This window comes from Furipterus horrens, unplaced genomic scaffold (assembly GCF_987537825.1).
Source record: "Furipterus horrens unplaced genomic scaffold, mFurHor1.1.pri manual_scaffold_6, whole genome shotgun sequence".
Lineage (NCBI taxonomy): Eukaryota > Metazoa > Chordata > Mammalia > Chiroptera > Furipteridae > Furipterus > Furipterus horrens.
The window spans coordinates 76,632,645-76,655,617 of record NW_028327176.1 but is presented as its reverse complement, the minus strand read 5'-3'; the positions used below and the strand labels follow the sequence as shown (position 1 = coordinate 76,655,617).

General features: G+C 41.5%; 1 protein-coding gene across 2 annotated transcripts in view; it reads left to right on the top strand.

The window, feature by feature from the left end:
- The window catches only part of NCK2 (NCK adaptor protein 2), a 137,380-nt gene extending 115,578 nt beyond the window's left edge, over positions 1–21,802 (top strand). For both annotated transcript variants that reach the window (XM_090281862.1, XM_090281863.1), the window contains 2 exons: positions 1,591–2,312; positions 20,844–21,802. In XM_090281862.1, coding sequence (XP_090137988.1) covers positions 1,591–2,312; positions 20,844–21,038 — 917 coding nt within the window. In that variant the 3' untranslated portion in view covers positions 21,039–21,802. The remainder of the gene's footprint in view (positions 1–1,590; positions 2,313–20,843) is intronic.
- Positions 21,803–22,973: the final 1,171 nt, after the last annotated feature.

Sequence of the window (22,973 nt, the reverse complement as noted above, 5' to 3'; positions counted from 1 at the left end):
GAAAGGGTTTGTTCTAAGATTTAGAGGTTCGTGTTTCCATGTAAAAGCAAGTTAACTCTTAAGTAGAAATCTAAATTTTTTACTTGGTCTAACATCCTGGCTAGCTCCTGTATTTCCTGTGTCCATGAGTGTACTTGCCATGGCACAAAAGGAATAGTACGAGCTGTTAGCTTAATGTATATTCACTTGAAAACCATTTCACATCAGTGTGCTGTCACCTCACACATGCTATTCAAGTACCTTTCATTTGGCCTCACACCACAGGTGGTGCTGACCTGGGCACATGTCCCAGGGCAGCAGAATCATCCACCTGGGTAGCCTCCACTCTAGGAGGCACCACCCAGCTCTCCCCAGTACAGGAGGGTCATGATGCAGCTCCTGACCTGCCTGCTCAGCAAGGAACTAAAAATGAAGACAATTCTCAGGATCACTGTGTCTTTACTCTGGTTTTATGGTTAAAAAGCTCTAGAGGTACAAGCTACCCATTAAAGTGCTTTAGTGTCATTTTGGAAAAATAAAATAAAACTCTGCAAATGGCTGCAGTTCCCGCACCGTTGTCATCCCCTCGTTGACTAAGTTAGGAGGTAGGCAGGCAGCCCAACCAGTCCAGTGGCACACCTCAGCCCTGGGGGCCAACATGACTTCTCCTAGGCTCACTTCTCAAGAAGGTTCCAGAATTCTGTGGATTTTAACCAGATTAAAGCATTTTGCCTTAGGGCTTTTCAAACTTTTCTTTGTGCTTGGGAAGAATAAGTTTCACATTACAACACCTCACTCACGCATATAACTGAAGCGCAATACTATATTTGGTGCACTTTAAAATTTTTTATTTTGTTCCCTCAGAAAAAAAAAAGCCATACATACATATAGTCTGGTCACAACTCAGTAAGTTGATTTTATGATCCACTAGTGAATTTTTAGTCACAATAAGAAAAATTCTGCCTTAGAGTTAATGTGTCAGCTAATTTTTCTAATTAACTCATCACAACCTGTTGTGAGAAACGAGCCTTCTATTTTGAAAGAAAATAACAGCAAGACAAGCAGAAAGAAGGGTGTGGGTTTCTGCCTGGTGGGGCAGCCCTGGGAGAGCACAGGGTCCCAGAGAGGAGGAGAGGGTGGGCTTGTCCGGGGGCTGCAAGCTATGCTTGCTGAGATCTGAACCCTCTTAGAAGAAGTCTTCAGAGTTCCTTTAGTCCAACTACCTGCTCAGTATAAGAACGTGAAGACATCTTGTCTATACCTTTATAGCTTATTTTTCTCTCTTGAGTGGCACAGGAATTCTCTAATCATTCCAGAAGGAAACTGACTTTCTATGGTTTTGTTATTTTTTTGTGCTGCTGGTACTCTGGTATATTTTAAAGGAGTCAAGCAAAGCGATCAGTCTTAGTAATTCTCAGCTTTTAGTCACTTTGCAGCTGCACATAGCAGCCATCAACATGCGACTTTTCTGATAGTGATCTTTGTTTGTAACCAGGCTGGATTTGTCCCCTTGAATTTTAATGGGCAGGGAGGTGGCCACGGGGTCCTAACGATACCCCGTAGCGTCCTGCCGCACGTGCGGGTGCCCACTGAGCCCTTGTGTCTCCACAGGCCTCGGCAAGACCAAGAGGAAGACAAGCGCAAGGGACGCGTCCCCGACTCCCAGCACTGACCTCGAGTACCCAGCCAACGGGGGCGGCGCCGACCGCATATACGACCTCAACATCCCGGCCTTCGTCAAGTTTGCCTACGTGGCTGAGAGGGAGGACGAGCTGTCCCTGGTGAAGGGGTCGCGTGTCACCGTCATGGAGAAGTGCAGTGACGGCTGGTGGCGTGGCAGCTATAATGGGCAGATCGGCTGGTTCCCCTCCAACTACGTCCTGGAGGAGGTGGACGAGGCGGCCGCGGAGTCCCCCAGTTTCCTGAGCCTGCGGAAGGGTGCGTCCCTGAGCAATGGCCAGGGCGCCCGTGTCCTGCACGTGGTCCAGACGCTGTACCCCTTCAGCTCTGTCACTGAGGAGGAGCTCAACTTTGAGAAGGGGGAGACCATGGAGGTAATCGAGAAGCCAGAGAATGACCCAGAATGGTGGAAATGCAAAAACATCCGGGGGCAGGTCGGCCTCGTCCCCAAAAACTATGTGGTGGTCCTCAGCGATGGGCCAGCCCTGCCTCCGTCGCATGCCCCGCAGATCAGCTACCCAGGGCCCGCAGGAAGCGGGCGCTTCGCAGGCAGAGAGTGGTATTACGGGAACGTGACACGACATCAGGCCGAATGCGCCCTCAACGAGCGGGGCCGTGAGGGCGACTTCCTCATTAGGGACAGTGAGTCCTCGGTAAGTGACCTGGGTCTGCCAAGTCTCAGAGGTTCCAGGAGAAAACAGTAAATATGTGTGTGTAGATGTGTATATATTGCACAACGTGTGCCATCCCTTTTTAGATTATGTGAGCTGACTAGAAATAGCAAAAGAATATTAGGGCCTCATATTAAGACAGATGAATATGATTCGTCTATATCATCTGTATAAGGTGCATCTGTGTTGTATACCTACGCTGGCTTTGAGTGTAGTGACTCGGCTATCCATAATTGCCACTTATTCCCCGGGGGGTTGGGATTGGGGGGGCCTTGCAGATGTAAGGGAAAGTAAATGTTTTTACTTCATGAAGGTTGTTTTGCCTCTTTAATAAGATTTCTCCTTTTCTATTCTATACAACTAAACATCATTTTCTCTCCCAGTGCCCCATTCTGTTAAGGGCCCCTTGGAGGCCTTGTTGATTAACTTTGTTTCCACTCTGGGTCCCTGGCATGTCAACTGTACTCAGCCAGAGGGCATTTGGTGTCTGACACAGCCTTTTGTTGGTTGGTTGTTTTTTCTTTATAAACCATATGTATAATCCTAAGGTCATCTCTGCCACAGGCAGCACCACTAAAAAGCTTTTGAAGCATTTACGAACAGAATCGAAAAGAAAAAGGCAGTTTTAGAGAGAGGTTTGTGTGAACTGATTCAGAAGTTTGAGGCCACCTGACTTCCAGCAGGTCTATTTCCAGCAATAGACAAATAGGGGGTCTTTGTTTTAGACATGTGTCTGATCTTATGTGGAGGAACTTGGCTAGGATCTCATGAAGTAGCCTATATGTGCGCACATGTGTCCATATGTGTGTACGTCCATGTGTTATGGAAATACTCAACTGGTTTTGACGGTCTCTGCAAATATGCCATCCATATAGTGAGACGTCCCCCCTAGCCCCTCAAAAACAAAAAGAGTTGTAGTTTGTTGTCATGACGTTGTATTGGTTCTGGCAGGCTTCAATTTAGTTTTTTAAACACACACTATACAATTAGTATGTTCTATGTACTGTAATTGTTCTCTGGAAAAGTTGATGGCCACAGTAAGTGAGTGCACATTCAAGACTCGTGTTGATTGATCTGTGAGGAATTAAGGCCACAGACACTCAAGAGACAGCTGTGATGCATTCTTTTCTGAGGCAGGAGGAGCCCCATAGTGGTGGAAATTAGACCTCGTTAAGGTTTCTGCAGCTTGTGGAGTTAGTGGCCCTCTGGATGTGCTTGGGCAGCAAGCACATTGGGTCTGAATGTTAACTACATCTGAAATCTGAACCCTGAGCTTTTCTTATCCAGCCACCAGAGTTTTATCATTCCTGGCAAGACATCACATTAAATAGTTCTCGTGTGACGTAAGCTCTGTGCATAGCTTCCTTTTGATCAGTTTGAGGCTTAAGAGAATTAAATATGACAGCGTGTTTAACTCTTCTGAGCAAAAATTCAGAGAAGCACTAGAAAACCAATTACGGTGTAAAGTGATTAAGCCAGAGCCCTTAAGGAATAAATATAATTCAGAGTCAAAAAGTATAATCTTGATTTAGAAAATCTGAGTTTGAAGAGACTGCTTATAATGGAGAGGGGCTAAAGCAGCCCCACAGTGTGGATACATTAGCCCCGTTCATTGTCGCTTCTGTTGAATACTTGGGGAAAAGGAAGCCCTCGGAAAGAGAGTAGGTGACACCAGTGTCATGCAGTTTGCTGGCTTTAGGAAGGACCTATTCCTTTTCCATAGGACAGGTTCATGCAGGTGGTTGTCACTGTCTGAACCCAGATACCAAATCCTTCTAGATTGGAAGGATTGCATTACGTGGGTTCCATCTCAGAACTTGAATATGCTCCAGTGTCCTGTTTGTCTCATGTGACTAGAGAACAAGCTAACTTCCTACATAACTGAAACATTAATTGTTTACATTTTATTTTAACCTTTTTTATTGGAGCCTTTCCAGTTTGTTCAGGATTTTTTGTTGTTGTTTATTTGTTTTTGCATTCTGTGTTAACTTACAACAAGCTACATCCCTGGACCTTCAGTTCTAGGGCTGTGGGGCATAAAGGGCTTCGCTGGGACTTGCACCAGCTCTGTACCCACAGTGGCACCGCTGGTCTGCAGGCTGCCGTGTGGCCTGACTTTGTGCAGGGCTGCTTGTCCTGTTGGATCTTGCTGTCACGTGGCGTTTTCTGCTGTTGTATGCATGCCTTATGCCAAAGGGATGCTCCAAGGGACTCTTAAGGCTTGTTGCTGCTTTTCTCCTGACAGCAGAAGTAGGCCAGGTTGGCTGCTTTTCTTGCTCATAACCAGGTCTATTCCCAGCTGTTACCTGCAGCTGTTGTGGAACTGTCCAGAGGGATAAAAGAAAAAGTCCACTACTTATTCCTTTTCCGCCATCCACTGCCTCTGCCTCTTTCTTGCCAGTGTGTTCTCATCTCCTTCCCTCTTCTCCTTTGTCTTTTCCCTGTTCATTTGGCATTTCTAAGATGAGAATCTGGCTTCAAAGTCACCACCAAGCCAACGTGAGGGGCTGGGTTAATAACCTAACACAGCACATCTTAGTATGTAGGGATCGGAAATGTTTCAGATGGCTTCAGTATTTCTGTAGGACTCAGAGAATTCTTCATTTAATTTCCTTTTTCTTTCTTGCAGTCCTTGGGCCTGGAACTTTCCTTTGATTGAGATTACCACAGGACACCTGACTTGTGAATAAGTTCAATGGCTTTTTTAGAGTGCATCTTCAAGATGCATATAATTTCTTTTTTTTTCTTTTTTTACGATAGCCTAAGTTATTCCAATATAAATAAGCTAGACTCTTGCTTGATGGTATTTTGCATTTAAAATATTTAATATTTTTCTATTTTGAAAGATAAAAATATACCTAGATCTGAGTCCTAGGAAATATGTGCTTTTGTGAGGTGAGAAGTACATATTTTGGAAAAACAAACAAAAACATTGCCACATCCTCTGATAGCCAGTGTCAGTGAAGTGCTAGGTGTTTCAAAGGCATCTGTTACACATTTATCAACAAATGAATGAACTAACCAAACGATGTTGCTGCTTTTTTCCTGTCCTGAATCTCAAGCCCTGTTTGGAATTCTTCCATCTTCTCTCTCTTCCTCCCTTGTTCTCCTCTCTCATCTATAATAGTCATGTATCCGTAGCTAAAGATGAAACAATATCACCTGTCATTCTCCATATTTAATTTCCATACCTCTCTACCTGCTAATTCATCACTCATTAAATCAAGGAAATTTACAATTCCTACCTGCCCTCTCTCTGTATGCCCACTATAAATCCTTATACTTTATTTGTCCACACCTACTCCATGACTGTGGTAAGAAGGCTGTACTTACACTTAAAAATAACCAGAACTAGCATTCTGGTAAGCTGTGTAAGTTGTCAGTATTTTTATTTTTTCAATTGCTACATCCCTTATTTCTGAAAAGGTTATTTAGAAAGTGACAGGGTATGAAGATGAGGTCTATAAAGGTGACTAGCTTTATAGCATCAGCCTGTACTTTAGGAAGTCATTTTTCTCTATAAGACATTCAAGATCCCAAGACAACACCTTTTTCTCTTGTTCTTATGACCCACAGTAGTATGTAGATACTAATTTTTTTCTCATACAATACATTGTTTCTGATAGAGAAACACTATCTTATCAAAGGTATATAATTTTATGCACAGTGTTCATACTAATAGTTATGTTTCAATCCTTGTTCTTTTTTGATCTATTAAAATTATTTGATAAGGAACAGAATAAAAAATTAGCATAGTTCCTATAATTTTCAAATTACAGGGTGGGGCAAAGTAGATTTACAGTTGTTTATAGGGAAAATACTACAATAATTAATAAAAGAATATACTCTGTTTCACACACTCATAGCTGTAAACCTACTTCTGCCCCACCCTGTATATTTGTTCTGGAAATCATGATTTTTAACCAGAATTCAGTTTTCAGGTAGTTTGATCTCTACATCAGTGATGCTCAAAGTGAAGTGTACCAGAACCTGAGGGCTTGATACACAGAGCTTGCTGGGTCCCACCCACTGAGTCCCCGGTCAGGACATGGGGGCCCAGAACCTGAGCGCTTGATACAGAGAGCTTGCTGGGTCCCACCCACTGAGTCCCCGGTCAGGACATCAGGGCCCAGAACCTGAGCACTGGGCACACAGAGGTTGCTGGGTCCCACCCACAGAATTCCAGATCAGGAGATCGGGGCCCAGAATTTGCCTTGCTGTCACAGTCCTTGGTGATGCTAATGCTGCTGATCTGGTGACCACGCTTTGAAAACCCCTGGTATCTCTTGTGCAATCTTAGTGGTTTTATACACATTAACAGCAGCTATTTAAACTCCATTTCTGCAGAATACTTCATTTCTAAGAATTATAAACATACCTAAAGGTAAAAATTATAGCTATTGTCATGTTTACTTTTATATAGAACTGTCAGCTTTTGTCGAGTGAAATTCATCTCTTAAAGTGTTTTTATGTTTATTTTTGAGCTATTTAAATTTTGGTAACTAACTATATTTGTTGTTCAGTAGCTAATGAAAGTTTTAAGCCTAGACTTTTATAATATTTCTAACTTTAAACATATCTAATTCTTAAAACAGAAAGGACCTAAGAGACCATTTATTGTGGGCCTTGTCTGTGAGTTCACTTCCTCATCACCTGATTTGTTCACCTGATTCCCAGATAGCTGAGAGCCTTAGTTGCCCCAGCCTTCTCTGCCCTACCTAGCTCCCTCAGCACTTGCCTTGAAAAACAAACAAAAAAACCTCACACCATTTACTGGGATATGTGAAAAGGAGACAAGAGCCTTATTGAAAGCTCGTTCTTAAAATATAATCAGTCACGAGCTTGCTCAGGATGTTAGTCATCATTTCTTTTGGGTCCCAAAGAGGACTTCTGAACTGTACCCTTGGCCTCATTTAAAGGTGCAGCTCCCAGCTCTTCCCAACTGACTGCTCAGCTGTGGGGCTCCTTCCACCACAGCCTGCAGAGAATAACAGGCCTTTCAGTAATATAGAAGGCACTTAAGAATCATGGCATTTCAGCCTCAAAACCATCATTTATTATGAAGGTCTTTGGATGAAGTTTTCTGCTGTATTATAAATAAAAGAAAGTAAATACAGGTTCCCACCACTCTTCAAAAGTAGAAGTTCCTACAGAACCTTTTGTTAGCCAAAATGGCATAAAGTGAAGAAGCAATATATGGAAAAATCATTGAGCATTTCCAGATTCAAAAAATTACCTACCAAATCATACCAAATAACTTATAAAAGCTGAAATCACACTAACATATAGTAAAAGCAAAATGATGTGATAAATACACAACCTTATAAAGTAGAAATAATGTATGCATACTGTAGTTTCATTTATTAAAAAGACTGATTTCTCCTTAAGTGTGAGATAATTTAACAGAACACCATGCTTTGTACACCATCAACCCACATGAGCAGAGTGAACTTTCCATTTTACCCATTACTGAGTGCCAGCTACCAGCTTTCAAGATTCTTTTTGCATGTAAACCGTGTGAATGGGGGACTCAGGCAAGTTCAGTGGATGTACAGTGCTTTTATTTGTTCACCACTTATCAAAACAATTACATCCAGTTTTTATACTAAGCCTAACTCTCTTACAAGGTTGCTAATGGATGCACAAAATCAACGGAGATGAGGCCCAGATGCTCCCAGACATGGTCAGAGCTCTGGGCTGGAGGCTGAGATGCTGAGGGTGGTTCCGGGGAAGGAGTTTGGTTGGGCCACTCTCGCTATGGGAGGTCCGTGCTGCCTTTGTAAGGCTCCAGCAAAACAAACTGAACATTGTTTTAGCTTTTATTTATAAAAGGGAAAATCTTTTTTCGGTTAGCAAAATACTGGTACTAATATAGATCTTTCATAAAGTAACGTGAACTTTTGAAAAGTGGGAGATACCTGTAGTACTAAATTTGTTTAGAAGGAAAAGAAGATAAGTGTAGAAGGCAGAATAGAGAGCAGCCTGTTACCTAAAGCTCACCTAACTCATGACATGTCAGTGAGGCAGGTGCAGGTTAGCTGCATGGCTCAGTCACCAGGCTGTGGTGGTGAAGTTGCAGGTGACCAGCTGGTCCCTATTTCATCTCTGATAGTAGCTTGGTGCCTTCTCTGTTGGTATCTTGCATTTCTCTAGGTTTCAGTTTTCATCGCCTTCTCCCTCTTTACACCTGTGTTCCTGCTGTCAGGTTCTTAGACTCTGCTGTCTCTTCCTCTAGACCTTTGTAAAAGTCTAGAATACAGCTCCCCACTCCCTCTTTATCCCTCCCCCACCAGTCTAATATACACACATCCTTCAGATCTTATTCTAGTCACCTTTGCTTCCCTGACCCACAGGTCTTGGCCGCTGCTCCTAGGTCACCCAGCGGTCTTATGCTCCCTATAATCGCCTCCAGATGTGGCTGTGTTACCCCACTGAAAGGCTAAGTCATCAGGGAGAATGTATATTGTGTCATTAATGTTGATCCATTGGATTCCTGGCACCTTGGTGGGACTCCAAGAAATGTTCTTCAAATTAGTTGATAAATGAGTTATCTAGAATGTGCATATGGATCCGGTGTATGCACCAGCAGCCAAATGAAGCAGAAATATTTTCATAAAAATTCCTTAGATCACTAGCTACCCTTCACCTAAATATTTATATTGCTCTCATGTAAAATTGTTAGTGCCTGTTTAAAATGTTTTCCCCCAAAAAATATTTAAAGCTGTAATGGAAATTTTCTAAAACTTGGTCAAATAGGTTTTTAGCACTTAATTTTTTAGAAAGGCTTATGGCTGACACATGCAGCATCAGTGCACACTTTTTTTTTTACTCTGCTTGATTGTTTTAGCTGTGACTACAGATATAACTGTGAATGTGTTTGTTTTCTGTTGTAGATTGAAACCGCTGTCCCTTTGGTTTATAGAAGAGGCGCAAGTTAGGCTTACCTCCCAGTAACCTGATGGTCACTCCACCAAATTGGCAATGAGAGAAAATTATAGAAATTGCTAGGGTTTCTTTGAACTGTGCTTTCTGTCTTGTTTTTAATGATACAGGCCCCCTCCCCACATACACACAGACCAGATCCAGAGTGAGGGGAGAGAAGCTGCAGGCCCCCAGCAGGCAGGCACACAGGCCTGTTTTTGGTGTGTATGTGGTTTCTCAGCTGATGAAGGAAAGCGTTGCCATCTCTGGTCTTCCAGACAGTGGATGAGAGAAGGTGGAGACCTTGAGGCTCCTGAGCAGATGGAGGAATGTTTAAATTCAGCTCTGGGTTACACTTGGTAAATAATTCTTACACGTAGGAAAGCAGAAGGCAAGTTCATGTCTCCTAAACAGAGGACCCTGTACCCCTGCCAGGTGTCCTTTGAAAACAGTTCCTTTACAACTTGTAGAAGGAATTTGTGGGAAATGTTTACATTTTGGTCTCAAGATGTGTGCAAGGAAAGTACTTGTCCAACAGAGATGGTTTCTAAGGTATATTACTAACCCATATTCCAATATTCTAAGAGGCCCAGTGGGATTATCAGCCAGAGACAGTATCATTGTAGCATTTTTTGAAATTTGAGAAAAAATAGTGGTTCTTAGAAGAATTTAAAATTAAGAGATCGTTGTTCCCTGAACCCTGACTAGAGGAGAGCAAACTTTTTTGGTCGGGAGCTGAGTCTCAGTTTGTCTCCAGCTGCCGCATGCCCCCCAGGAAAGACAATTAACTAGATGCATCAGATGTCGCAGATGATCTGAAGAAAATGATGAGTTCTTTTGTGCAATTGCTGCGCGCTCTCTAGGAGGCGCTGCACTAGGAGTAGGTGTCCTCACCCATACTTTGGTTTCCCCTAAAATGACTGACGGTTCCACCAGAATTTCATACATCTTTTTAGACTAGCATGTAAAATTTTTTTAGTTTTTTTATTGTGGCAAAATATATATAACATAAATTTACCATTTTAACCATTTTAAGTGTAGATTCATTGGCGTTAAGTACATTCACATTGTTGTACAATCATTGCTACCATTCATCTCTAGAACTTTTTCATCTTCCCTAATTGCAACTCTATACCCAGCAAATACTAACTCCTCATTCTCCCCTTGCCCCAAATACCTGGCAACTTTCTACTTCCTGTCTATGAATTTGACTACTCTTTTAAGTACCTCATGTGTCCTTTTATGTCTGGCTTAATTTCAAGTAACAGTGTCATGAAATTTTGTAGTAGTATGTTGTGGTATGTCAGAATTTGCTTCCCTTTTAAAGCTGAATGATATTCCTTCCATTGTATGTATAGACCACATTTTATTTATCCATCCATCCTTCCATGGGCACTGGGTAGCTTCCACCTTTTGCTTGTTACATATAATATAATGCTGCTGTGAACATGAGTGTACAAATATCAGTTCAAGTCCCTGCCTTCAGTTCTTTTAGGTATATACACAGAAGTGGAATTGCTGGATCAAATGCCAGTTCATTGTTTAATTTTTTGAGGAGCTGCCATCTATTTTTCACAGCGATTGTAACACGATACAGTCCCACCAGCAGTGCACAGGGGCCAAGTGTCTTCACCGCTTGACCAGCAGCTTTTTCTTCAAAGTTTTTGTGGCGGTGTTGTTTTTTAACAATAACCAGGGTATGAAGTGTGGTATCTGATTGTGGAGTGTTTTGTTTTGTTTTTTGTTTTTACTGTACGCTTCAATTAATTAACCTTCTAGAAATGACAAAGTTATAAAGATGGAGGGCAGGATAGTGGTTTCTAGTAATAAAGTCTGCGGCAGAAGCAATGGCTGTGATTATAAATGGTAGTGGAAGGGAGTTCTATGTGGTGACCAACAGTCATGGTTTTGATTTGCATCAGCACATAACCTTTTCATCTCAGCTTCACTTTTTGCTTGTTTGGGAGAACTTCTCATGATACTATCAGTAAGCAGTCCTTTACTATGGCCTCAAAAGTGTGGCAGGAACAGCAGAGAGTAATAAAATAGTCACCCCCTCGGAATTTGTAACACGGAAAGTAGTTTGTTATTAGTTAGGTGAGTGGGTGGTAATCAATAGTGGAACTGTATGCAAACTGGCCTGCTCACTACCTTCTTCCTTACCATAGTCAATTTACCCCTTTGTAAAGCTCCCGCTGTATTACAGTTGTTGGAAATAAACAGATTCAAGCATAGGTAGTTCCACAAACAAATGGGAGAACACCTGTGTAAAAAATTTTTTCAGCCTCCATGGTCATAATTCTCAAAGTGTAGTTCCTGGACCAGCAACATCAATATCACCAGAGAACATGATAGAAATACAGATTATCAGGCCCCACCCAGACCTGCTGAATCTGAATCTCTGTGGTGGAGCCCTGCATCCTCAGTTTGAACAAACCGTCCAAGTGATTCTGATGCTCAAATATGAGCACCACTGAAATGTGGCAAATGAAATTGGTTCAAGCCCTTAGAGAACAGCATTGTGTTATATGATAAAATTCTGAAATATATATCATTTATTACTGTTATTATTGCTCAGTCACACCAGGCATGATGTGGTGAAAAGACAAAGAATAACAAGGACAATATTCTAAAACTATCCTCGGGAGTATTTAAAGTTAAGTTGAAGAAATAGTTTTTGGAGGAGGCAGGGAGAGAGATAAACACACATATACATACTAACTTGAAAATGGACTGTAAATACTCTATCATTTAAAGATCAAGTAAATGGGACTTTGACAGCTGTTGTATGGTCGATGATTGACTCTTCTTCTTTTATGTAAATAAGTTTATTTCAAATACTAATAAGAATGATAATATTTGATCATATCACATGCAGATTGGTGTTAGAAATATAGAGTAAATATTTCAGATGCATTTATAGGAGAATAGAAAATGCTGGTGAAACGATAATCTGAAGTGAAAACAAAGAGAATACTATCAATTGACAGCTAGTGGCATAAGTATAAACTGTGAATCTATCCTGATTAAAAGAAGGCAATATTGGACAACTAGAGAGGGAGATCTAATAGAGCGCTAAAACTCCAAAGGCAACTTTTCTGAGATAAGAGAATATTGGTGAATGGAATACAGTTTACCTCTAACCCATTGGTTCTCGGTTTGTTTAAGTAAAGGAACTACTTCTCTGGACAAAAGAGTACCTTCCTTAAAGAAGTAACAGAGAAATATGTCTGTTTACCAAACTAAAAAGAAAGAATGATACAGCTTTTGATAAGAAACCAACAAGGTAACCTCTCTTTGGGGACAGAAAGAGTGTCACATACGGTGTATAAATTGTTGCTAAAAGAGCAGCGTGACCAGAAACGGGTCCAGAGTTCACCTGGGCTGCTTGGTGAACCACACAAAGGGCATTTCTACTCTCCTCTTTCCATAAATTTTAAAGCAAACGTTAAATAGAAGTTTTAAGGTTATTGAAGAATTAAGACTGCCTAGGAGCAACGTCCCTCCCTCCCCTGTTATTTCTTCACAGCCATGTGCTTAGAAGAAAGTCATATTAATATTTGAGCTTTCGGGGTGGATGGAGAAAGAAGAAGGATATTACATACTGTTCTCGGCATCCTTTTTTTCCATAAATGAGAAAATTGTGATTAAATCATGAGCAAAGGAGAGAAGTATTTGACCAGAGCATCTGTTTTATAAAAATACACAGTATCAAGGAGGGTATTCTTTGGTTTTCTGTTCTGAAAGTACTTGTGAGCAGAAACTGCAAAGAAGTGAGATATAAGAACTACGTGAAGGAATGGATAGTGGAAGACATGGTCAGATTGGGAATTGGTAAGTCAGTGCATTTATTGACACCTACTCTGATCCCGTGTGCAGATGTAGAGTTAGATCAGATTCTTGTACTTAAAAGGCTTATGCTCAGATAAAAGACCTAAAACCTAAACAGAAATAATGATATAATAATTTTTTAAAAAACGAGAGGTTAGTTTCCACCTATTAGCTCTTCACATTCCACTTCAAAAATGACTTCCTAAGAAGGGTGGAATGAATGGCATATACTAACTAATGATTCTGAAGAACCCCTGGTTCAAAAACTATGAGAATAGAAATCATTCCTCTAGTCATAAGATAAGAAGAAGTGATCTGATGTTAGAATATTTGAAAAGTTAGCACAATTTTTACCAGAGAAATTATACTAAATAAGCATAGTGTTTGGAGAAGGGAAAAGGTAGGAAAGTTTGGACAGTGGGAGGAAGCACAAGGGTAGGAATTGAAGGGGAGAATAGAAAACAGATATTTCAAAACTGAAAAGAAGGTATAGAACTGAGGCTAATTGGATTTTAACCTAGCTAAGGAAAGTTTTAACCAAGTGTGGTACCTGTGCTGGCGCAAAACAACGTCCACAAGTTCTTTGATGTCCCTACTTAAAAGGACAGATCGTGGTCACCTCCTCTTCATCAGGGGCTTTACCAAATGACTCACTACTGATAAATAGTGCTGTGGAAGTCATAACAGGTGACTTTTAAGACTGGATTGTACAAGGCATGTGGCACTCTCTTGGATCACTTGCTGTGGGTGTGGGGAGCCAGCTGCTATGTTGTGAAGACCCTGCACAGCCCTACAGACAAGACCATAAGACTTGGACTGGAGGCCTCCTGCATGACTCACGTGAGTGAGCCGCTGTTGAAGTAGATCCTCGGTCGTCAGGAGCCCTCAGGTGACCGCAGCCCAATAGGAATAGGGTGGTTCTAGTGCAAGGTTTAAGGTACGCCCAAACTCCTGAGCCACAGAAATTATAAATGTTTGTTGTTTAAGCCCCTGAATTTTGGGGTAATTTGTTACATAGAAACAGACAAATAGTACAGTGCCCCCAAAAGAAAACGACTATAATAAGAAAAGCAAGATTGGGGAGTGAAAATTAAAGCTCGGGGAACCCTGCCTTCCCATTTGTTGTTTAAAAAAAAGAGCAAGCAAATAGCTGTCATATTGGTAATGTTCATTTCTATATGTATAGGCACTTAGTCATTCCTTTGCCTGTTAGTTCAACAACCATCTATTGTGTACTTATTATGTACCAGGCCCTGATATTTCCCCAGAATATATAAAAATGAGGTAGAAATGGGCCTGAAGATACTTAGAGTCTAATAGGAGAGGCAGATATAAACAAGCAATGATGACAGCGTGGTCATGAATGAAGTTAAATGTGGTATTTCTACAAAAGGATATAGACCTCTTCTAGTTAATTCTAGAGATTTTAATGTAAAAAATCTTTTTAAAAATTGATGAGGTGCTGTTTGCAGTCTTTATAGTTTCATAAAAGGAACTACACATGTTCTTTTAAGAGTGGGAACAAGACAGGGATGCCTGCTTTCATCACTCTTATTCAACACAGTACTAGAAATCCTAGCCATAGCAATTAGACATGAAGAAGAAATTAAAGGCATCCATATTGGAAAAGAAGAAGTAAAACTGTCTTTATCTGCAGATGACTTGATACTGTACATAGAAAACCCCAAAGTTGCACCAAGAAACTACTAGAACTGATAAATGAATTCAGCAAAGTAGCAGGATACAAAATTATATCCAAAAATCAGTTGCATTTTCATATGCCAATAACAAACTAACAGGAAAATTAAGAAAATCCCATTCACAATTGCTACAAAAAAGAAAAAAACCTAAGAATAAACCTAACCAGGCATGTAAAAGACCTGTACTCAGAAAATTATAAGACACTGAAGAAACAGAAGAAGATACAAATAAGTAGAAGCACATACCGTGTTCATGGATAGGAAGAATCAGCATCATTAAAATGTCCATACTACCCAAAGCAATCTTTAGATTCAGTGCAATTTCTGTCAAGATTCCAGAATTTATATGGAACCACAAAGGGCCGTGCATAGCAACAGTGATCCTGAGAAAGAACAACGTTGGAAGAATCATTCTATCTAATATGAAACTGTACTATAAGGCCATAGTGATCAAAACAGCATGGTACTGGCATAAAAACAGACACATAGATCAGTGGGACAGAATAGAGAGCCCAGAAATAAACCCACACCTTTAGAGTCTATTAATATTTGACAGAGGAAGCCAGCACGTACAATGGGCTAAATATAGTTAATTCAATAAATGTTGGGAAAATTGGACAGATACATGCAGAAAAAATGAAACTAGAGCACCTTACACCACACACAAGAATAAACTCAAACTGGGTCAAAGACTTAAAATGTTAGACCTGAAAACATAAAAATCCTAGAAGAAAACATAGGTAACAAATCTTAGACATTGTTCCTAGCAATTTTTTGTTAGATATATCTCCCCAGGCAAGGGAAGCAAAAGAAAAAATAAAGGGGACTACATCAAACTAAATTTTTTTGCAAAGCAAAGGAAATCATCAGCAAAATAAACCCACAGAATGGGAGAACATATTCACCAATACGTCTGATAAAGGGTTAATATCCAAAATGTATAAAAAACTTACAAAACTCAATACCAAAAGAAAACAGTCCAATTAAAAAATGGGCAAAGGGCCTCAATAGACGCTTTTCCAAAAAGGACATATAGATGGCCAATAGACATATGAAAAGGTGCTCAACATCACTAATCATCAGAAATGCAGATTAAAACCACAACCTGTCAGAACGCCTGTCTGCAATAAATCAACAAACAAGTGTTGGTGAGGAGGTGGAAAAAGGAGAATTTGCACTGTTCGTGGGAATGCAGACTGGTGCAGCCACTGTGGAAAGCAGTATGGAGATATCTCAAGAAAGTAAAAATGGACCTGCCTTTTGACCCAGTGATGCCACTTCTGGAAATATATCCAAAGGAACCCAAAATTTACCAATTGCCAATATATGGAAAGCAGCCCAGTAGATGAGTGGATAAAACAACTATGGGACATGTACACAATGGAATACTACTCACCCATAAAAAGGAAGAAATTTATACCCTTTGCGACAGTGTGGGTGGACCTGAAGAACATTATGCTAAGTGAAATAAACCAGTCAGAGAAAGACAAATACCATATGATTTCACTTGTATATGGAATCTAATGAACAAACTGAACTAACAAGGAAAATGGGGCCAGACTCAGATGACGAGCAGGATGACAGCTAGTGGCAGGGGTGGAGTGAAGGGATTGAGCAAAAAGGGGAAAGAAACTCACGGACATGGACAACAGTGTGGTGACTGCTGGGGGGCTGGGAGGAGGGGTCATAAAGGGACTAAATGGTAATGGAAAAATACATTAAAGATTTTAAATAAATAAATTGGTGAGGTGTTGCTTGCTATCTATATAGTTTCATAAAAGGAACTGAAGAAGGGCCACTAAATGACAGTGTTTGCTTGATATTCCCCAAAGATGTTGTACTCCTGACATTATGGTAGTTTATTAAATTGTCCTAGTCTCTTCCCAATTTCAGAAATTATCTCTATTTTGCAGTTGTTAAAACTGAAGCAGACAACTGTTGGGAAGTTTACATAAGGTCACAAAGCTAGTAAGTAAAGGAGCCGGAATATGAACCCAGGCGGCCTGGTTCCAAGACTAATACAACCAGTTCTCCTGCTTCTCAGTCATATACTATAACATGCAGCTGGAGTGTGGACAAGTTATGGCTTATTCAATGTCACATGACCACTTCCCACTTGTGGGAATGGTGGACTAACACTTCTGAAAACAGCTAGAAAAGCTGGACAAAGCGTTGAAACAAACAAAAAGCAGTGAAGAAGTAGTCTTCCAGTAGTCTAAAGTGATGGGGGACAAAAATTGGAAGTCGGGGCCACCAAAGAGACAAGGCCCCAGAAAAAGATTCAGACCATTAGTATGGACCCCCAGAAGTCCGTATGTAGGAGCAAAGGCAAACTGAAAATAAACCCAACGTGACCAGTTCTATTCCTCGTTGGATTAAGGTGCCCTGCCCTACCATAACTGAGTGCAGAAGCAAAAGCAGATCCTCTGGAGGATGGAAGCTCCATTGAGAACCTCAAAGTATTTCTTCAGTTTTTTATAAACAATATACATACAGCATTCAAAAAATTACCTGGAAATGAAACTAAATGACCAAAAACAAAGAGGGGGGCAGGGAGAGACAACAGAAGCTGCCCACAGAAGTCCAGATTTTGAGCTTTTAAATTTGGTCTTTAAGGTATATAGATTAATAGGTTCAAGAAACTCAGCATTATGAATTTGTGCAGAAAATTAAAAATATTAAAAAAGAATCAAGAATTATAATACTAAAAATAATGAAAATTAAGACTTAAGTAGGTTTACAGCAGATTAAACACACTGAAAAAAAAAGGATTAGTAAACTGGAAGATAGCTCAGAGGAAAGAAAATTTTAGTATACACAAAAAAGATATAAAAGTGTTGAAAATAAAGAAAAGAGCGTAAGAGGTTTTGCTGTGGTCTGAATGTTTTATGTCCCTCCCAGATTTATAGACCAATGCCCAATCCCCAATGTAATGGTATTGGGTGGGTGGAGCCTTCATGAATGGGATTAGTGCCATTCTGAAAGAGACCCCAGAGAGCTCTCTTGCCCTTATGCCACTTGAGGACACAGCAAGAAGATGGCTGTCTGTGAGCCAGGAAGCAGGTCCTCACCAGATACCAAATCTGCTAGCTACTTCATCTTGGACTTCTCAGCCTCTAGACCTGTGAGAAGTAAATTTCTGTTCATTTTAAAACACCCACTTTATGGTATTCTGTTACAGTAGCCTGAACTGACTAAGATTGACAGGACCACAGAAGAATGGATGGGCAGCAGGGAGAGGCAGACAAGAGGGTGGAAGCGATATTTGAAGAGAGGAATGCCAGTGCCACGTGGTTAGTGAGGCACCAAGCCAGGTCTTCTAGCTTCAACTCTAGCACCTTTAAAACATTTTGGGTGGGGTGACACATGACACACAGAAAATTTCATTTAAAGTGTACTTGTTTAACCCAGATCAAGAAATAGGTCACTTCTGGCACTGTAGAAGCTACTTTCCACACACATACTGCTGCATGATTGCACCACCGTTTCCACTAGAGATAACTGCTACCTTTCATTTTATGATAATCATTTTCTTTACTCTTTTGAACCTTTGTATGTATCCCTGAACAGTTCCAGCAGTGTCTGGTGCAGGACCCAGAATCGGGAGGGTATTTGCAGCCTGTGGGGGAGGTTGGCAATGGGACTTGCTCTCGGGGGCTACATAGCCCATAAACCACATTCATGTCTTTTTCTTGTGGCTCTGAACATGTGAGAACACTGCTGGTGGTTGGCCAAAATTTCATTTCTGTTCTGCAACTGTGTCAGGATCCCTGGAGGGCTCATTATAATGAATATTGCCGGGGGTTAAAACACAGGTGTCCGTGCCCCACCCCAGAGTTTCTGATTCAGTGGGTCTGGGGTGGGGCCTGGCAGTTAGCTTTTTCTGACAAGTTCCCAGGTAATGCTGATGCTACTGGTCTCAGGAGTGCACTTGGAAAACCACTGGTCATATTCGTCTTCAGGCTTCGTGTAGAGCTGAGCAGTGGAAACTTGTGGCCATTCACTTCAGTGTATAGACTGGAAAATCTGCTCTGGTTGAAATGAGAATTCCCCAGATGTTCAGCACTCCTTCATGACATTGACTGAGTTAGTTCTATCTCCTTAACCTTTAGGTTTCTGCTCAGGAGCCCATGAAATTAAAAATGACCTTCTCCACTCCACCCATTTTACTGCTGAGCACACACATGTGATGATGCCCCAGGACGTGAAATTAAGGCACTGACACCAGAAGCACATTGCCCTGTCCAGAAGTCACCTGTTGATCATTTGGCTTAATTAAAATTAGGTCTACCGTATACTTACTCTGCCTCACTCACATACTCTAGGACAATGCTGCTTTAGCTGTCAATTACTTCAAGTGCGATTGCATCCATATTAATCTAAGAAGGCAGAAACTTCTGGCAGAGAATGGAAATCCTTATTAAAAAATAATAGAAGCCTGAAACTAAAAATTGCTTTAGGAAACACCTGAAGCCCTCAGGCGAGGGTGGAGCAGGTCATCATTGGTATGTGCCACTGTACACGAATGTGGTGTGGTTGGCTGGGGTGACTCTCCTGATGTAATGACTCCAGTGACAGTAACCATGATGCTGGCGCTGCCAGCCTTGCTCATGTGGAGGGTCCCTATCCGTGTGTTCTGCTTTCAGAACCTTACAGAGCAACCAGCTAAGATGGTAATACTGATAACAGGGACTGGAGGTGGCACATACATCTATTGGAGCTCATTGTAGGCAGGGGCTAGGAGCACAGCCATAGAGAGCCAGAAGGCAGTTGGGTTTCATTCTGAGACCCTTGAGGGAGGCCTGCATCCTTCCACCTCCACCTCAGCCATGCTGGTCACTGGTCATGTAGCACCTCAGAAGAAGCAGGACCTTCCCTCCCTTTCTTCACCGACGGCCCCACATACCAGCACTCTCCCACCAACCCCACCCTTCACATAGCTCAGCTCCAATTTCTTCAGAAGCCTTTCCTGACCCCCCACCACACCCATTTAAATTAGCCTGCCCTGCCTCAGTGTTCTTTCCTTTCTCTCCGTAGAAATTACCCTGGCTCACAACTGTACATGTATCAACCTATTTATTTTTCTTTATGTTCCCCCGTTGGATGGTTACTTCTGTGGTACATACAGAGCATACATACTGTGCATTGCATACATGCATGTGCACATAGCCAGGGCGTGGCCTGTCCAGTGCGTAGTGTGTATTCAATAAATAATTGCTTTATTGAATTAATCAATACTTTTATTTTCCCTAACGAACACTCCTCATTCAGTGTCTTCTGCATATGTTTAAATAAATGCAATAAAAGACCAATTTTAATAAAATAATGCTATCTTTCTAAAATATATTCAAATATAAATAAAGCACTGACATAATCACAAATTTAAACATTTCTCAATAAAAATTTGTGTTTGAACCATTGTATAGCACCCCTCCGGGATTTTATGAGCCTTGTTTAAATAAAATGCAACAAGAATTTCCCACTGCTCTTAAAAGTTTTCTTTTTAAGTAGTTTAGAATGAGAAGATGTTTGATGGTTGAATGGCTATTAGTGGTGGAAGTCAGGAAAAGGAAAAACTTCCAGCTGCTGCCTATGTATTAATACAAGTCCCTTTTGAAGATTTTCCAGTTTATAAAAAATAACTTGAGAAATGAAAACCTCAGGTTTCTTCAGCTTCCAGGTTAATGCTGGTGTCATGCATTCCATAATGAGTCTCCAGTTTTGAAATAACTAAGATACATCCAGCACTGAAACTGTGAAGCAAAACTTAATTTTTTTCTATTCAGAGCACCAGAGTCGTGGACTGCCCCTGGGTTCTGAACATCAGGTGCCCTTCTTTTACTGTCTTTGATGATATGCAACAGAGACCTAGCTATTTGAGCTGTGTGGTGGTTTGGATTTGGATAAGTGAAGATTCAGGGGTAACTCCCAAAATAGTTAGGCTTCATGCAGTTGAGCCTCGCAGAGTAAGGCATTTCCACTCTCAGACTGGCATTTCTGCTGGTGGCTGGAGACCCTCCTGTCTAGCCCAGTCCTAACGTGTGTTCTCCTTGCTCCCCAGCCCAGTGACTTCTCCGTGTCTCTCAAAGCATCAGGGAAGAACAAACATTTCAAGGTGCAGCTCGTGGACAATGTCTACTGCATCGGGCAGCGGCGGTTTCACACCATGGACGAGTTGGTGGAGCACTACAAAAAGGCTCCCATCTTCACCAGCGAGCACGGGGAGAAGCTCTACCTCGTCCGAGCGCTTCAATGATGCCTCCCCGCAGCCCTGCCACCTCCAGGCCATAGTGCCACACTCACTCTCCCAGAGCCGAGCGGAGGGCCCCCGGAAGACGTGGTCAGGCACGAGCTCTGCATAGGGCCTGCTCTTTCCGGTGGCTTGTCCCCTATTGGCTTCCTTTGCCTGGATGATCCTTCTGTCCAGGTTGTTTGTTTCCATCTGCCTCCCCTTTGCCATCCGAGGCCCTCATTCCATGTTCAAGGCCACTCTGCTCCTGGCCAGTTTTAGAGAACGGGAGATGGAAGAGGGGCGAGTTTGTTCACTTTATTTCTTCTCAGTTGGAAACAGCCTTAGTCTGTTCGACTTGTTCATGCTGTCAGCTCCTCTCAGTAAGAAGACACTGGGCGCAGGTGGAATGCACCAAAGCTGCCCTTGATAAAGTGACCTACAGTGCATTCCATGGTGGCCTCTCAGGAGAGCACTGGGCTCCCACGTGCCAGGCAGCACAGGCGAAGGTCCCGGTCCCAGCAGCCCTTGTTCCTGTCCTTTCCCCTTACCTGGCTCGCAGACTTTCCAGGGAGTGAACGCCTTTGCTGGTAGCAATACTGGAACACCAGGTGCGATAGTGAGGAAGCTTCCAGTGCCTTTGGGGCTATGCTTGCAATAAGAAAGGGTTTCCTTTTAAGGGAACCAGTCTGCAAGTGGGACTGGTGACTCAGAAGGAGATGTTTTGGTAATTTACCCCTAAATGTGCCATCCACATAGTGCTTTTTCTTCTTGCCCTTCAGCTTTCTTAAGTTTCACAATTATGTATTTAATTCTCAAAGTAATATGTATCTGTAGCCATTTGTTGACACTAATACAGATGATTAAAGAAAACAGCTGATCTTCGGGGAAGGGGAGTGACCAACACTTTACACACACACACACACAAAATATGTGTGTGTGTGTGTGTGCTTTATATATATATATATTATTTGCTTTACAGGGAAGTTTTTCAGGGTTTACAAAAGAATACATAATTGGTAGTAAGAGACACACAGAATGTTTTTGTTTTCTTTTTTCTTTACATTTGAACTTCTTTATAGTTTAAATATACTATCTTGAGATGGCACATTCCTACAGTCGAAGAAGGGGTCTTCAGACCTCTTAAACTTGCATACTCAGTTTTTTGGATATTGTAATAAAAAAAGTATTACGACAAGACTATGTGTGTATGTATCTTTGGGAAAACTCTGACTCATGACCGGAGAGCAGCGCCTACAGAATTTACTGAACTCTCAGTGCCTAAAAGGAAGCAGTTTTACAAATTGAACACATTTATTATAGTATGTTTTCTTTTTCTACGACCACATTTTTGTATATTGAAATAATAAATTTTAGTGAAACTCCAAGAGAAACCAGAACCTCAAGCTTGGTCTTAACTTTGTACTCTTTGTTAAGAAATGTTTTAGTAAACTTGTTATTGGCTACACCTCTCACCTCTAGCTTTCCCCTCTTTACTCATGTCTGTCTTCCATTTACTCAATCAGGAAGCATTTTTCAAAACAGTTGCAGTTTGCTGGGCGCTGGGAGTATAAAGCCACAGAACTTGGGGTTTTGTGCCCTCGTGGGCTAATTATAGTGAATACAATTGAACGCTTCCTCTGCGCCAGACATGGTGTCCTCATTTATACTCACCACAACACTGTGAGTGAGTGCTGCTATCATCCCTGTTATAAAGGTGGAGAAAATGAGGCACAAAGTAAATGCACAGGGGCACATGGCTGGTACATGGTAGGACAGGGTTGTAAACCCAGAGATGTCCACGGCCTTCCAGCCCAGCCTAGGGAGGCTTTCAAGAAAGATCAGGCATTGCATGAGTGTTTGCACTTAATCTGTCATTCCTGTTTCCTGTGATTTAATTGTATATTTTTGTTGTCTTTGACATAAATTAGAAGTTTGATAATAAATTCAAAGTTTGGTGTC